Genomic DNA, 15,141 nt, shown 5'->3' with positions numbered 1-15,141 from the left:
TACATCGTGACTGATCTGTATCTCAACTCCATTTACCCATCTTTGTTCCATATCCCTTGATACCCTTACCCAACAAAAATCTATTGATTCATCTTGAAAATTTTAATTGACCCCCAGCACCTACGGCCTTTTAGGGGACAGAATTCCAATTTCCACTACCCTTTGTGTGAAAAAGTGCTTCCTGATTTCACTCCTGAATGGCCTAGCTCTAATTTGAAGAATGTGCCCCCTTGTTCTGCATTCCCCCACCAGAGGACACATCCAGGCACTGGAACCATTCTTTCAACACCCCGATGGTTTACTCCATCCGTATCCCTTATCTTCATGTATGCTTCATCGCAGCAAGTCTCTGCAGCACTAGTGGTCTTACAAAGAGACATCGTGAGCCATGGGAATAACAGGTACCCCTCGTCATCCAGCTGCTATCCTGCCCCTTGCTATTGAAATAGGTCGGACACTGGGCTGACTTCAAGTATGAACGCACTGTGACAACTCCCAGTATATCATGCAGCAAAGAGCAGGGCTCTGTTAAACCATCAGTACTGAAGTACAAGCTGCCCCAGACACAGCTCCTAGAGCAGATCTTGGAAAGTGTCCCAGGTTTATAGAGCCTGCTGAGTGGGTATTGCTGGGATGGTCTGTTTTTTCTCTTGTGCTGCCTGATTAATCTGGCTTCCCTTGCAGCCTCCTGCTGCTCCTCTTCCTCCAGCAGGTAAAGTGGGATTCCCATTGGGAAGCTCATTTCTCAGCCTTCAGAAAATTGTTCACTAATTAACTTTACCTGCAAGGCTCCCCACAGGTACTGGGGAAGGAGGGTGGAGACATCCTGAATTCAAAGTGAAAGGATTTTCCAAATAGCTCCAATCTCAAGAACTGGCCAGAAGTTTGCAACAGCAATTTCACCCTGAGCAGCATCCCTTTAAGCAAAAACCACTGCCTGGCCACTGCACCCGTTATATAGAGACATATGATCAAAAGGGCAAATCAGAAGATGCAAGTTACGGAATTAAAGGGCTATGGGGAGACAGCTGGGCAGTGGGATTAGTTTGGGATTGATACAGGGCAATGGGGAGAGAGTGGGCAATGGGATTAGTTTGGGATTGATACAGGGCTATAGGGAGGGAGAGGGGCAATGGGATTAGTTTGGGATTGATACAGGGCTATAAGGAGGGAGAGGGGCAATGGGATTAGTTTGGGATTGATACAGGGCAATGGGGAGAGAGTGGGCATTGGGATTGGTTTGGGATTGATCTGGGGCTATGGGGAGAGAATGGGCATTGGGATTGGTTTGGGATTGATACAGGGCTACTGAGAGAGCTGGGCAGTGGGATTAGTTTGGGATTGACATAGAGCTATGGGGGAGAGCAGGGAAGTGGGATTAGTTGGGATTGATGTAGGACTATTGGGAGAGAGCTGGGCAGTGGGATTAGTTTGGGATTGCTCTAGCAAAGAATTGTAAGGCCTCCTCTGTACATTCTCTCTCAGTAGTGTGTAAAGATGAGTGAAGATCCCCTTTACAAAGATTTGAAAGTTTTGGGGGCGGGGAGGAGAAGTGATGGTGAGAGCATTGCATCCCATTCCACTTGTGCTCTTATTGAAGTATTTAAACTGTTCCATCTACCTTTGTACCATTATAAAAGTTAATTCAGACATCAGCACGATCCCAGGCTCAAACCAGTGTGGAAAATAAGCGAAGCAACATTTAATAATTGATGCCAAATGATTTATTCAGTGCTAAAGTGTTCATTCCTTCACCCAGAACATGTATATTTATTAGCAGAAAGTAGAAACCCACATAGGCAGCTATCACTGGAGGTTAATGATTGGAGTTGCAGACTTACAATGTAACATCTCACAATATACCTGCACTGTTTCCTTGCTGTGAGAGAATCCTAACAAAAACACACTGTTGGCTCCACTCTCTGATGATGCAGTCAGTCCCCCTGGGTTGAGATTTTCTCATTTCTACCAGGATCCTGTTGAAAGAGTTTTTTCATTCCCTCCGGCCCTTTACTATGTAGCATGTACCAGGCAGTGGAGAAGCCAGGAATCCTGTACTGCACAAACACACGATGGTGTTTAACTTCAGGCCGTATCGCACAGTTAGCAGTAATATACCAATATCTCCGTATAACAATAAAGAAAATAATTATAAACTAACATAAGTGATATGCAGTAAATGCTGGTAATGAGAAGGCTGCAATAAATCAGTCTCAGGTTTGGATGATATTGATACGAAGTCTGTGAGTTTTTACTAAGCTTGACGCCATCTTTCCCCTCACCCTTAAATAAACTGCAGTCTCGGAACTCACTCCCGGTGTGGGTTATTACACACAGAATCTTAGAGTTGACATGCACAAAATTATTAATAATCAAATCAAAATTCTCATTGTTGTTTTTACAACCTGATTCTGACCCACATTCTAATATAACTGTTGTAACCCAGAGGCAACTTCCCAGAATTTTGTTTCAATAACAAGAACTAAAGGTGTTTGAACTCTTGGAGAGTCTGAAATTTGACAGGATTGTAACTGAGGGGTGAAAAATAGGAACTGGATCTAGAGAATCGCTGCAGAAAGCTAACAGAGAGAAACCCAGTATCTCCCGCTGGTCTCTATGCTTTTTGCACTTTAACGAGCTTGCTCTCAGCAACACAGGTCTGAAAATATCGTCAATTATTTTGGGCTATCTGCAATAAAACGGCAATGGAGCAGAACAAAGGGAAAGGAAAGCAAGTTGTGTTTTGTAGGCATGCAGTTTCTCCGCCAATGGAGGAAAACAATATTCAACATTCTTATGCAAAGATTCATTAACGGAATGCTTCCCCAGAATTCTCCCCGTTTACTGAAATAAAAAGCTGAGCTATACTAGTGTTGCCCCAGGTCAGGCATCTGTGCAAGACTTCATCCGGGGACAGACAGAAAGAATTGTTGGGGTCCAGTCATTTAGCAGTGCTCTTAGGACACCTGGACCCCAATTCTCTGCTTCACTGCCACATATCTCTGGCATCACCATTTTCATGGAACTTGTGCAGATGATCAGAATACCTAGAGAAAAAAACAAAGCGAATCACTAGCACGGAAACTATTAGCAACACTACACAGAATGTGCCACACATTGACTGAGGATGTCAGTGCAAACATGAGGCAACTCCTGCATTCATAACCATCACCGTCAGAAACTGACCACAACATACAGGTGGAAGAAATAGGACAGAGGTGATGTAGAATATTTACAAAGTACAAATACCCGTCATTTATTCTACCGACAATAATATATAAGAAGCCCATTTATTTTTATAGGCCAGGGTAACCAACATCGTCAATATCACTGCCAGTCCAAGTCAAATCAAACTGCCCAGAACCAGATTTGAGAGAAATGACCAAGGTAGTAGAAATAGACACATCAAAGGTGTTTTAAAGAACAGCCCATTGCTGAAATGCATATAAGGGAAGAACTTGCATTTATATAGCGTCTTTCACAACCTCAGGACGTCCCAAAGCGCTTTACAACCACTGAAGTACTTTTGAAATGTAGTCACTGTTGTAATATAGGGAAACACTGCAGCCAATTTGTGCACAGCAAGATCCCACAAACAGCAATGAGATAAATAATCTGTTTTTTGGTGGTGCTGATTGAGGAACCACAGCTGTCTGTTCATGCCCTGGGTACAGTACCCCTCAGGGCAGTATAAACTAGCCATTAGAATCAGTTCCATAATAACAAAATAAACCTATCAGTCTAGACAATGGGCGGAGGGAGGGGGTAATGGGATAGCTCAAAGTTCAATACATGAATTCCAGGAGTTTTAGGAATGAAATGGGAGATCTGGAAGTGGTGCTGGAGAGGGAGGCTGTGACAGCACAGAGTCCTCAAGAGCAGCTGAAAGACTTAAGGGTTCAGATATACAAATCTTTAAAAGCAGGGGAACAAGATGATAAAAAAAAGAGATCCTCGGTTTTATAAATAGGGTATATAAATTAAAGAGATAATGTTAAACCTGTACAAAACATTGGCCGGGCTGCAGTTAGAGTATTGTGTCCAGTTTTGGGCACCTTACTTTAGGTAGGATGTCAAGACCACGGAGAGGATGCAGAATAGATTCACTAGGATGAGACCAGGGATAAGAGGCTTCAGAGAGACTAAAAAAACTGGGGCTCTTTTCTGATAGAGATGTTCAAGATTATGAGGGGTTTAAATAAGGCAAATCAGGAATAACTACTTCCACTGGTCAGTGAGCTGATAACCAGAGGGTATAAAGGAATGAAGGAAGAGGACAGAAGAATTGTTTTTACGCAGAGAGCTGTTAGGACATGGAACGCCCGACCTGAAATAGTGAGGGGAGCAGAATCCACAATAGCTTTTAAAAAGGAAGTGGATAAATATTTGAAAAAGAAAAATGTAACAGGGTTTGAGAGAGCGCAGGGTCCTTCTATTGTCTGTATTTATCAACCTGTTTAAAAAATGATGCACTTACCCCTAACAGTGAGAAATCTCATTCCATTTCTTTGAGTTTTTATTTTTTTTTAAATCAATGTTTTCGCTGATTTTAAAAAAGGGGCAAGATGTGAGGAAGCAAGTGGAATTCATGGTATGCGTGGGTCCAGGAGGGAGAGAAGGAGCAAGTGACAATGTACAGGGTTAGAGCAAGATCTAACGACAAGACCTGAGAAAGGAGAGCATCAGAGGATCTGGATGCAGGGGGGGTGGGAGGCCGGGGAGATGGGCAGGAGAATGGCTCAAATCAGAAGGGGAAAAAGTGGGGAAAAGAGTCGATTTGAGTAGAACAGCAAATCAAGGCTTGGGAATAGGAAGTGGCCCAGTCAGAGTTGAGAAAAAAAATTCCAATCTGACCGTAAACTTGCCCATTCCAGGAGAAGGTTTTGTCCTCTACGGGAGGGAGTGGTGAAAGGTGAGGATCGGGGCTGTTGAGAGGTGCGAGACGGAGAAGTCCAGGAACATAGGAACTGCTAGATGATAAAAGATCAAGGTCCATCTGGTTCGCCTTCTACCATCCTGGTAGTTACATGATACAACGATAATGGGGTTGTTGGCTAATCACAGCAATCAATCTCTATCAATGAGTCTCCAACAGACCCAGACATGACACAAGGAAAACCCCCAGTGGTGGAGAGCTTTGGGAAGCATGATGGTTTGTGGGAATTGCAACGTCATTGCTTGTGCCTCCCACATCAGGTCCATTGTACAAACTGCTCTCTGTGATGAGAGCTGGGCTGCACGCTGCACCATGTTTGGCTCAGAACATCAGGCCTGGACTGGGTCAGGCTATATATCCTGGGGGAGGGGGGAGGAATGATTTACTCTCTGTATGAGCTGTAGTAAAGTCATAAACCTGTTTAAAATTCTGCTCCACCTGACACAGAAAAAAAGCTTCACCTGGAATTGGCAAGTTTATGAGTAATATTGGAGTTCCTTTTCTTAACTGCTGATTTTTCATACGTGCTTATGTTATAAATGTTATTTTTAACATTTAAGGATTATGTAGTGGGTGCATGAGGTATATCGAGGCTGCTGAGTTTCAGACTTTTATCTTATTGGGATTTATTGGGGAAAAAGTTGAAATAGGGAATAAGAATTTTAAGTAATAATAGTGCCAAAAAAACAAAAGTGGCAAATGACAAATTAGAAGAGAGAAAAACACAGACACACAGGGACTCACACTTATACAGTGCTTCTGATATAATCAAATGTCCCAAGGAGCTTGACCAATGAGGGAGCAAAAACTGACCAATGCTTGTTGTCGATGACAAACTCAATGGTCATGACAGACACAACAGACACAAAATATATTATTTGGAAGATATTAATCTCCAGATTGACACCAGTAAAGGATGGAGCGCAACGAGGAGCACTGAAACCAGACTCCAAATGAGTTGGATCTTTTGGGTAACTTGGTCAACAGGTGGCAAAGACAGTTCAATGTGGTGAAGTGTAAAATAATTAGCATGCAAACAAGGAGCCAGAAGAGGGAGCGTGTGTGTTAAATAGAACAGTGCTTATTCGGAAAGAGATCGAGGGATTATAGGGGGTACATCTCTGAAAAAGGTTAAAAAGAAATCAAGAGCTTGTATCTGTGTAAGACAATAGTCAGGCGACATCTGAAGTACCGCGTGAAGTTGTGGTCACCATATTTTTTTTAATCATTCTTCAGGATGTGGGCGTCACCGGCAAGGCCGGCATTTATTGCCCGTCCCGAGTTGCCCCTTAAGGTGGTGGTGAGCCTTCTTCTTGAACCGCTGCAGTCCGTGTGGTGAAGAACCTAAGAAATAGGAGCAGGAGTAGGCCATCCGGCCCCTCGATCCTGCTCCGCCATTCAACAAGATCATGGCTGATCATCTACCTCAACGCCATTTTCCTGCACCATCCCCATATCCCTTGATGCCTTTAATATCTAGAAATCTATCGATCTCGGTTTTGAATGTACTCAGTGACTGAGCCTCCACAGCCCTCTGGGGTAGAGAATTCCAAAGATTCACCACCCTCTGAGTGAAGAAATTTCTCCTCATCTCAGTCCTAAATGGCCTACCCCTTATTCTGAGACTGTGACCCCTGGTTCTGGACTCCCCAGCCAGGGGAAACATCCTCCCTGCATCTACCCTGTCGAGCCCTGTAAGAATTTTGTATGTTTCAATGAGATCACCTCTCATTCTTCTAAACTCTAGAGAATACAGGCCTAGTCTACTCAATCTCTCCTCATACGACAATCCCACCAACCCAGGAATCAGTCTGGCGAACCTTCGTTGCACTCCGTCTACGGCAAGTATATCCTTTCTTCGGTAAGGAGACCAAAACTGTACACAATACTCCAGGTGCGGTCTCACCAAGGCTCTATACAATTACAGTAAGACATCTTTACTCTTGTACTCTTGTAATAAAGGCCAACATACCATTTGTCTTCCTTCCATTTGCGGACAAAGCAGCGTGCTTGATTGGCACCCCATCCACCACCCTAAACATTCACTCCCTTCACCACTGGTGCACTGTGGCTGCAATGTCTACCATCCACAGGATGCACTGCAGCAACTCGCCAAGGCTTATTCGACAGCACCTCCCAAACCCACGACCCTTACCACCTAGAAGGACAAGAGCAGCAGGCACATGGGAACAACACCACCTGCACGTTCCCCTCCAACTCACACACCATCCCGACTTGGAAATATATCGCCGTTCCTTCATCGTCGCTGCGTCAAAATCCTGGAACTCCCTTCCTAACAGCACTGTGGGAGAACCGTCACCACACGGACTGCAGCGGTTCAAGGCGGCGGCTCACCACCACCTTCTCAAGGGCAATTAGGGATGGGCAATAAATGCCGGCCTCGCCAGCGACGCCCACATCCCATGAACGAATAAAAAAAATTGCTTGCTGCACCTGCATGATAGCTTTCAGTAACTCATGTACAAGAACATTCAGGTCCCTTTGAACATCAACATTTCCCAATCTCTCACCATTTAAAAAATACTCTGCATTTCTGTTTTTCCTACCAAAGTGGATAACTTTACATTTTTCCACATTATATTCCATCTGACATGTTCTTGCCCATTCATTTAGCTTGCCTATATTCCCTTGAAGCCTCTTTGCATCCTCCTCACAACTCACATTCCCACCTAGTTTTGTGTCATCAGCAAACTTGGAAATATTACATTTGGTCCCCTCACCAAATCATTGATGTAGATTGTGAATAGTTGGGGCCCAAGCACCGATCCCTGTGGTACCCCACTAGTCACAGTCTGCCAACCTGAAAAAGACCCGTTTATTCCTACTCTCTGTTTTCTGTCTGTTAACCAATTCTCAATCCATGCCAGTATATTACCCCCAATTCCATGTGCTCTAACTTTGTTCACCAACCTCCTGTGTGGGACCTTATCGAAAGCCTTCTGAAAATCCAAATACACCACATCCACTGGTTCCCCCTTATCTATTCTACTAGTTACATCCTCAAAGAACTCCAATAGGTTTGTCAAACATGATTTCCCTTTTATAATCCATGTTGACTCTGCCAAATCCTATTATTATTTTCTAAGTGTCCTGTTATCACATCCTTTATAATAGATTGCGCCTACCAGCACTGTGGAAGGTGCTCCCACAGGGCTATTGGGTGGGAAGTACCAGGATTTTGACCCAGGATTATGGGTCAAGGGAGTACACAGGTTAGAAGCAAAGAAATTATTCAAGGTATCAAGAACTTGCATCATGAGGGTTGGTTTAGGAAGTTGGGGGCTCTTTTTAGTAAAAGTGGAGAATGTGAGGTGATCCAATTTACATTTTGAAGATTATCCCGGAAAATTAGTCATTATACTAAAGACTTCAAATCCCAGGGGAAATGATTGAAACTTAGTTAGGAATAAGAAGGGAAGTCAGCTGGTACTTTTCCACCTAAAGGATAATAGAATTGTGGAATTACTGGGAAGACCGGTGAAGTGGAGAGTATAAATGAGGCAAAGAGACAATTAGATACATTTCTAACAAGACTAGGGACTGAGGGATACGGTGAGGAGGTGGGTAAGTGTGTTGATCCATGAAAAAGGGACAGGCTGTTTTTGGGACCCGGTGGCCTCTCGGGGTAGCTGGCTGGTTAGCACCCTCATTATTTTTACGCTGTGATTTACGTTCTCCCTTTCATCTTTCTGCTTCTGCAACCGACTTATTTTTAAAATGAATCCTGCTGTTTATTTAAACTGCTGTCTTGATGCTATCTTACGGGCGGAAAAAAATTGCAGAGGAAATTCAAGAAAAATGCAACATGGAGGAAAAGTCTGAAGGTGATCTGGAATAGCCAACGATGAAGAAAGGAGGGATAATAAAAAATAAGTTCATACAGTGAGTGCTCTGAGTGTAACACTGTGTGTCACACTGATATAAATCACCCAGCCATCTGCAGCAAGAAAATATTTTCATACTCACTTCTTTGCACAATAGGCGGCGCAGTCTCTGCCGACACTCTCGCTCCAAGCCACCTTATACAGCACCTGGGGATTACAGATATTCAGTCATGGGTGTCCTTTAATGCACAACCAGAGACCAAAACCCCAACCTTTGGACCCATTACACTCTGAGAATCAGGCTTTATACATCCCACAGGACAATGAGATGGCGAATCCGCTGTGAACTCTTCCACTGAGATCAGCATTGCTACACTCAGTACCCTTCTCCTCAAGCCTCAACCCACCGAGCAACTGAGCCTTGAAGGGGGCAATACAAAGTTAACAAAGTGCTTCTACCATTGAGGTGAGGTTAGGTGATAAATTGATCGTCTTTAATACATTCTGAAGCCTGATTAATCAGCACGAGCTTCAGTCAGGATTCTGAACACAGAGGAACAGGATGAGGAGCTGTGGGATATGATTTACCCGAGTGAGCTATCCGAATAAATCACAAATGTTGAGGCACTGTGAACTGGATTAGCATGAAGATATAAACTGCAGCTAACCACTGGGGGCAGTGCGAGTGTTAAATGTTAATAGAGCTCAGGAGGGATTTGCTGACCCCTTCTCGTTCACCTATGATCTTTGGCAGTCTTCCTGCTCCATGTGTCTGTGGTTCCTGCTAACAGCCTGCCTGGACTGCAGCGTATAGATCTACTTGCTGCTTTCCCTCCTCTTTTTAATCAAGGGAAGAGATAGGGCCATCCCAGTCTCCATGCAGCAAGTGAGGGGCCCTGTCGAAATAGAACCTTTTAGAAAACTAGACTCAATAGTTTTTTTTCTCCTCCTGTGGGAATGTGTCCTGGTTCCATTTGTTACCTTCCCATAAAGGCACGATTGAAACCAGGTGCTCGCTGTGTGGGGTTGGCTGTGCCGACCTCAGTCTGTGTCGGACTATCCCTGAATATGGCCCTTGAGCAAGACACTGGCCGGCTGGTCACGTGACAGGAGGTCAATGAGTGACGCTGGCCAGCCGTGTCACGTGACAGGAAGTCAATGAGTGACACTGGCCGGCTGGTCACGTGACAGGAGGTCAATGAGTGACACTGGCCGGCCGTGTCACGTGACAGGAGGTCAATGAGTGACACCGGCCGGCCATGTCACGTGACTGGAGGTCAATGAGTGACACCGGCCGGCCATGTCACGTGACTGGAGGTCAATGAGTGACACCGGCCGGCCGTGTCACGTGACTGGAGGTCAATGAGTGACACCGGCCGGCCGTGTCACGTGACTGGAGGTCAATGAGTGACACCGGCCGGCCGTGTCACGTGACTGGAGGTCAATGAGTGACACTGGCCGGCCGTGTCACGTGACAGGAGGTCAATGAGTGACACCGGCCGGCCGTGTCACGTGACAGGTTGAAGATGAGGAGGAGGAGGAATTGTGCAGCGTGATCATAGTCACAATGTTATTGCTGACTTTGATCAGGGCACTCTCTGTATGATGGGCAGGGAGTCCTGAACAAAGAATAATAGGAAGGAGAACAGAAAATAAACACTACCCCCAGATTATTCTCACTGGCACAAACTTCTTAGCAGTAGGCAGGTTATAGAGGGGAGTTGACAAAGGTTTGATGACAGATACCCAATCCTGCACGATCCAATGAAAGTAGGGAGGTTTAAGTAAGGAATACCTATATATTATTGTCCCTACAGCACCACCTGAATCTGTAATCACTGTTTAAAGGCAGAGGCTGCACAACACTGGAATTGCAGGAACACTTATAGAAATGGTTGGATTGGAGCAAGACATGAATTCTGATCTATTACATTCTGTGCCATTGTCTGCACCCTGCTCTATTGCACAGTTATATTGAATTGTTCACAGCATCAGTATCCAGACACGCACTGAGGATGAAAAGTACTTACAAGAAAGACCATGCAGTGCAGCAGCACCGTGTAGAAAAAGGCAATTGTGCGAGCCAATTTGTTTGACAGGATGACACGGCCCTTAAAAAAAAAAGTAAGAAAAGAGGCTGATGGATTGTTTAAAATCAAAGGGTCCAAGCATTTTAGCAGCAGAAGTGGATTGTACTCACCATGCTCAGAGTGGCTTTATCCCAGGGGCTGAGACTCAGGTATCTGCGCTGACGCTCCTAGACACAGCACCAGAACAAACACTTAGAGACTGGACACCAAACGTTTTATGTCTTCTTTTATATTAAGAAGCCATTTTCAGTCAAGTTTGAGTCATCATCAGGAAACAAGTGACTTGTTTCTAATTTGCACCTTTGGGTGGGGAGGTGATGACCTGGACCGTGAACTTTGAAGGATTACACGCTCCTTTTTTTTTGAAACGGAATGGGATAATTTTTCAGTGACCATGATGTCTTACTGGTAGCAGTGTTTTGAGATTGTATGTATACTGTATCCTACCCCCCTCTGTGTTACAGGTTCATTGCTTGCTCCACTACCACAGGGTGCTCATTACAAGGCTCGAAGCTCAGCTCCGCCTTTATGACCTTCTGCTCCAGCCCTCAGTCTAGTCCAAGGTTTCCCGCTCCAATCTATGGTGTGTGCTGCTCCTGTCACCATTCGCATCTCGAGGGCACTTCGGCTATAAAACACTGGAGCCCATTCTATTGGGCATCAATCATGATATCATGGACTGAGCAGCCGACAGAATGGATCACAAAGATAAGTACAGATAGGGAGGCCATTCAGTCCATCCAGCTCCCCCGGCTACAGTCCCACCATTACAGCGCACAACACCTCTTCAATGATTCCAGGCTTTTGCCTCCACTGCCCATTCCAGTTACTGATCACTCTTTGTGAAGAAATGCTTCCTGAACTTGACTTTGTTCCAATATAATCTTTTGTCTCACTTAGTACCTTGTATACCTCTGTAAGGACCAATCGCCTCCTCTCAAGGCTGAGGAGTGCAAGGTCTCTAACCTTTCCTCATAACTCAGTCCCTTCTGACACCAGGGATCAGCCCTGTGGGGCTTCTCGGTTGGGAATTTCCATTGTGTTTCGGTGACTAGAAGTGGGCTCAGTTCTCCAGACTGACCAGAGAACCGTACACTCTGAACACTGTGACATGAGGAGAAATGATTCACCTGGGAGGCAGATGGGGGACAGGAATTCAAGAGCCCCAATTTGAACCTGGGGTAAGAGGTCAGCGTGGGGCTCACTCCGATTCGCCAATGTGAGGCTCGGGCCTCTTCACCAAACTCCAGGCCTGACTCCCGCCCGAGCCAGGCGGGAATGATGGAGGACATCGCTGGGGACCTGCGGGAACCTTCCCTGGCAATCGGGCAAGTGCATCAGGGAGGGGCGGGAGAGGCCCAAGGTTTCCTTGTGGGGCCAGAAGGAACATTCCTGCATCACCATGACCACCAGGAAACCCTTAGAACATTAAAATCACTTACCTTTTGGGCCCCCCCCCTCTCTCCGGGCCCCACCTCCCTCCCTCTCTGGGCACCTCTCCCACCTCCCTCCCTCTCTGGGCACCCCCCCACCTCCCTCTCTCTTTCCGGGGCCCCTCCCTTCCCTCTCTCTCTTTCCGGGGCCCCTCCCTTCCCTCTCTCTCTTTCCGGGGCCCCTCCCTTCCCTCTCTCTCTTTCCGGGGCCCCTCCCTTCCCTCTCTCTCTTTCCGGGGCCCCTCCCTTCCCTCTCTCTCTTTCCGGGGCCCCTCCCTTCCCTCTCTCTCTTTCCGGGGCCCCTCCCTTCCCTCTCTCTCTTTCCGGGGCCCCTCCCTTCCCTCTCTCTCTTTCCGGGGCCCCTCCCTTCCCTCTCTCTCTTTCCGGGGCCCCTCCCTTCCCTCTCTCTCTTTCCGGGGCCCCTCCCTTCCCTCTCTCTCTTTCCGGGGCCCCTCCCTTCCCTCTCTCTCTTTCCGGGGCCCCTCCCTTCCCTCTCTCTCTTTCCGGGGCCCCTCCCTTCCCTCTCTCTCTTTCCGGGGCCCCTCCCTTCCCTCTCTCTCTTTCCGGGGCCCCTCCCTTCCCTCTCTCTCTTTCCGGGGCCCCTCCCTTCCCTCTCTCTCTTTCCGGGGCCCCTCCCTTCCCTCTCTCTCTTTCCGGGGCCCCTCCCTTCCCTCTCTCTCTTTCCGGGGCCCCTCCCTTCCCTCTCTCTCTTTCCGGGGCCCCTCCCTTCCCTCTCTCTCTCTCTTTTTTTCCGGGGCTGCTGCTGCTCCTCCTTCTCTCTCTCTCTCTCTCTCTCCGGGCCCCTTTCTCCTCTCTCTCTCTCCGCCCCCCACCTCTCTCTCTCTCTCTCTCTCTCTCCGGGCCCCCTTTCTCCTCTCTCTCTCTCTCTCTCTCCGGGCCCCTTTCTCCTCTCTCTCTCTCTCCGGGCCCCTTTCTCCTCTCTCTCTCTCTCTCTCTCTCTCTCTCTCTCCGGGCCCCTTTCTCCTCTCTCTCTCTCCGCCCCCCACCTCTCTCTCTCTCTCTCTCTCTCTCTCTCTCCGGGCCCCTTTCTCCTCTCTCTCTCTCTCCGGGCCCCTTTCTCCTCTCTCTCTCTCTCCGGGCCCCTTTCTCCTCTCTCTCTCTCCGCCCCCCACCTCTCTCTCTCTCTCTCTCTCTCTCCGGGCCCCTTTCTCCTCTCTCTCTCTCTCTCCGGGCCCCTTTCTCCTCTCTCTCTCTCTCCGCCCCCCCACCTCTCTCTCTCTCCGGGCCCCCTTCTCCTCTCTCTCTCGCTCTCTCTCTCCGGGCCCCTTTCTCCTCTCTCTCTCTCCGCCCCCCACCTCTCTCTCTCTCTCTCTCCGGGCCCCCCTCTCCCATATAACTGATAACGTCTATTTTAATTTTAGAATTAGAAGTGCAAGAGGAAAGTTGAGCATGGCTGAGCCGTTAGGAAGTCCTACCTTCCTGCTGAAAGAGGCAAAGGGATCCAGGCGTTCTTCGTACTGGGAGGAGTAACGTAATTCGGTGTCATCACTGCTGGTGCCCTGCAGAGTCAAGTGTCAACATCAGTAAACCCACTCACAGCAGTGACTCGAGTGCTGATCTGTAACTGCAGTTACATAGTGAATGATCCAGATAGGATGCAGTGGCCTACTTCATTGTATGGTATTTAATTGGCTGTGAAGCGCTTTGGGACGTCCTGAGGTGGTGAAAGGAGCTGTATAAATGCAAGATCAGTCTTTCTTACATCAATCATTTCCCCTTTGTGATCTTCACCCACTGCGGCCTCCCTGACTGCCATCTACCAGTTACAATCATTACAGTAACCGGGCCCACGATCAGATAAGGACACCTCCTGCCCAATACAAGAACCTGGTGATATAAAAATGGACGAGCTGGGCTGTGGCTGGTTTATAATGAACCCTACATGCTTACTAAGCTGGTGATCTCATATAATATATTATATATATATATATATATACATACACGCACATATATATGGAATTGTTTCTATTTGATGGCTTCATTGTAGGCCATGTTGCGTTGCTGAACACATAACGCAAGAGTTGGCCAAGGCATATTCCTAACCAAATAACGGTGGCTTCGTGTTTTAACGTGTTATAATTCTGTCACTGATTTAAAGAACAATATTGGTGTAATATGCACAAAACATCATTTTAATTTTAACTTCCTAGAATGAACTTTGTGTTCCCCTCATCAATTCTCTAAAAGCACAGACTCCTTCCTGGGTTCAGAGACCCTGGCAGATTGTCCAAAAGCTCTTTATCCATGTATAAGCCTTGACAGCGAGTGTGTGGAGAGTATCCAACTGCAGGGCACCAAAGATCCTGTTCTCAGCCGACATCCGCCCTGGTCAGGGGTCACTGGACACTGATCGGGAGCCAGCTTTAAATATCTTACCAACTGGCCTAATTATCTAACTCGGCTCAAATCATGGATTGAATCTGAGACATTCTAGGCCTTGTTTAGTCATTGAATAAATTCACTGAGGAAGGTGGGACAATACAACAGTCATCAGTCATAAACTAAAGGACAGAGGTGCAGAGCAAGAGACAACTCAATGCAAGTTCCATTCAGTGCTCACCAAGAGTATATGATAGACACAGAGAAAACACCACTTTATTGTGTACGAGTGATAAGTCTAAATACCTGTGGGTATTTTCACACTTCCCTCATCTGCTCAAGGTGCTAAATCACACTGGGGTTCAGGTCCACATTTATCAGCAGCCCTCTGCTATCTCAAGTGGGAGTGCCTTAATGTGTGACAGTGAGAGTCACCATCAGATTATTCCAGGGGTGGAGGGAATTACGCCAGACCCAGAGCCCAGAGCCTGACCCAG

General features: G+C 46.8%; 1 protein-coding gene across 1 annotated transcript in view; it reads right to left on the bottom strand.

Annotated features, from left to right (window-relative positions):
- Positions 1 to 1,701: 1,701 nt before the first annotated feature.
- The window catches only part of LOC137344772 (protein CASP-like), a 501,289-nt gene continuing 487,849 nt past the window's right edge, over positions 1,702 to 15,141 (bottom strand). Inside the window, exons 19-23 of the mRNA XM_068007906.1 lie at positions 13,741 to 13,824; positions 10,982 to 11,038; positions 10,812 to 10,892; positions 8,924 to 8,988; positions 1,702 to 3,047 (exon numbers count right to left, since the gene is read on the bottom strand). Coding sequence (XP_067864007.1) covers positions 2,987 to 3,047; positions 8,924 to 8,988; positions 10,812 to 10,892; positions 10,982 to 11,038; positions 13,741 to 13,824 — 348 coding nt within the window. The 3' untranslated portion in view covers positions 1,702 to 2,986. The remainder of the gene's footprint in view (positions 3,048 to 8,923; positions 8,989 to 10,811; positions 10,893 to 10,981; positions 11,039 to 13,740; positions 13,825 to 15,141) is intronic.

Source organism: Heptranchias perlo, chromosome 28 (assembly GCF_035084215.1).
Source record: "Heptranchias perlo isolate sHepPer1 chromosome 28, sHepPer1.hap1, whole genome shotgun sequence".
NCBI classification, from domain to species: Eukaryota; Metazoa; Chordata; class Chondrichthyes; order Hexanchiformes; family Hexanchidae; genus Heptranchias; species Heptranchias perlo.
Note: the sequence above shows the minus strand (reverse complement) of the source record. Positions and strands in the feature narration are given on the sequence as shown.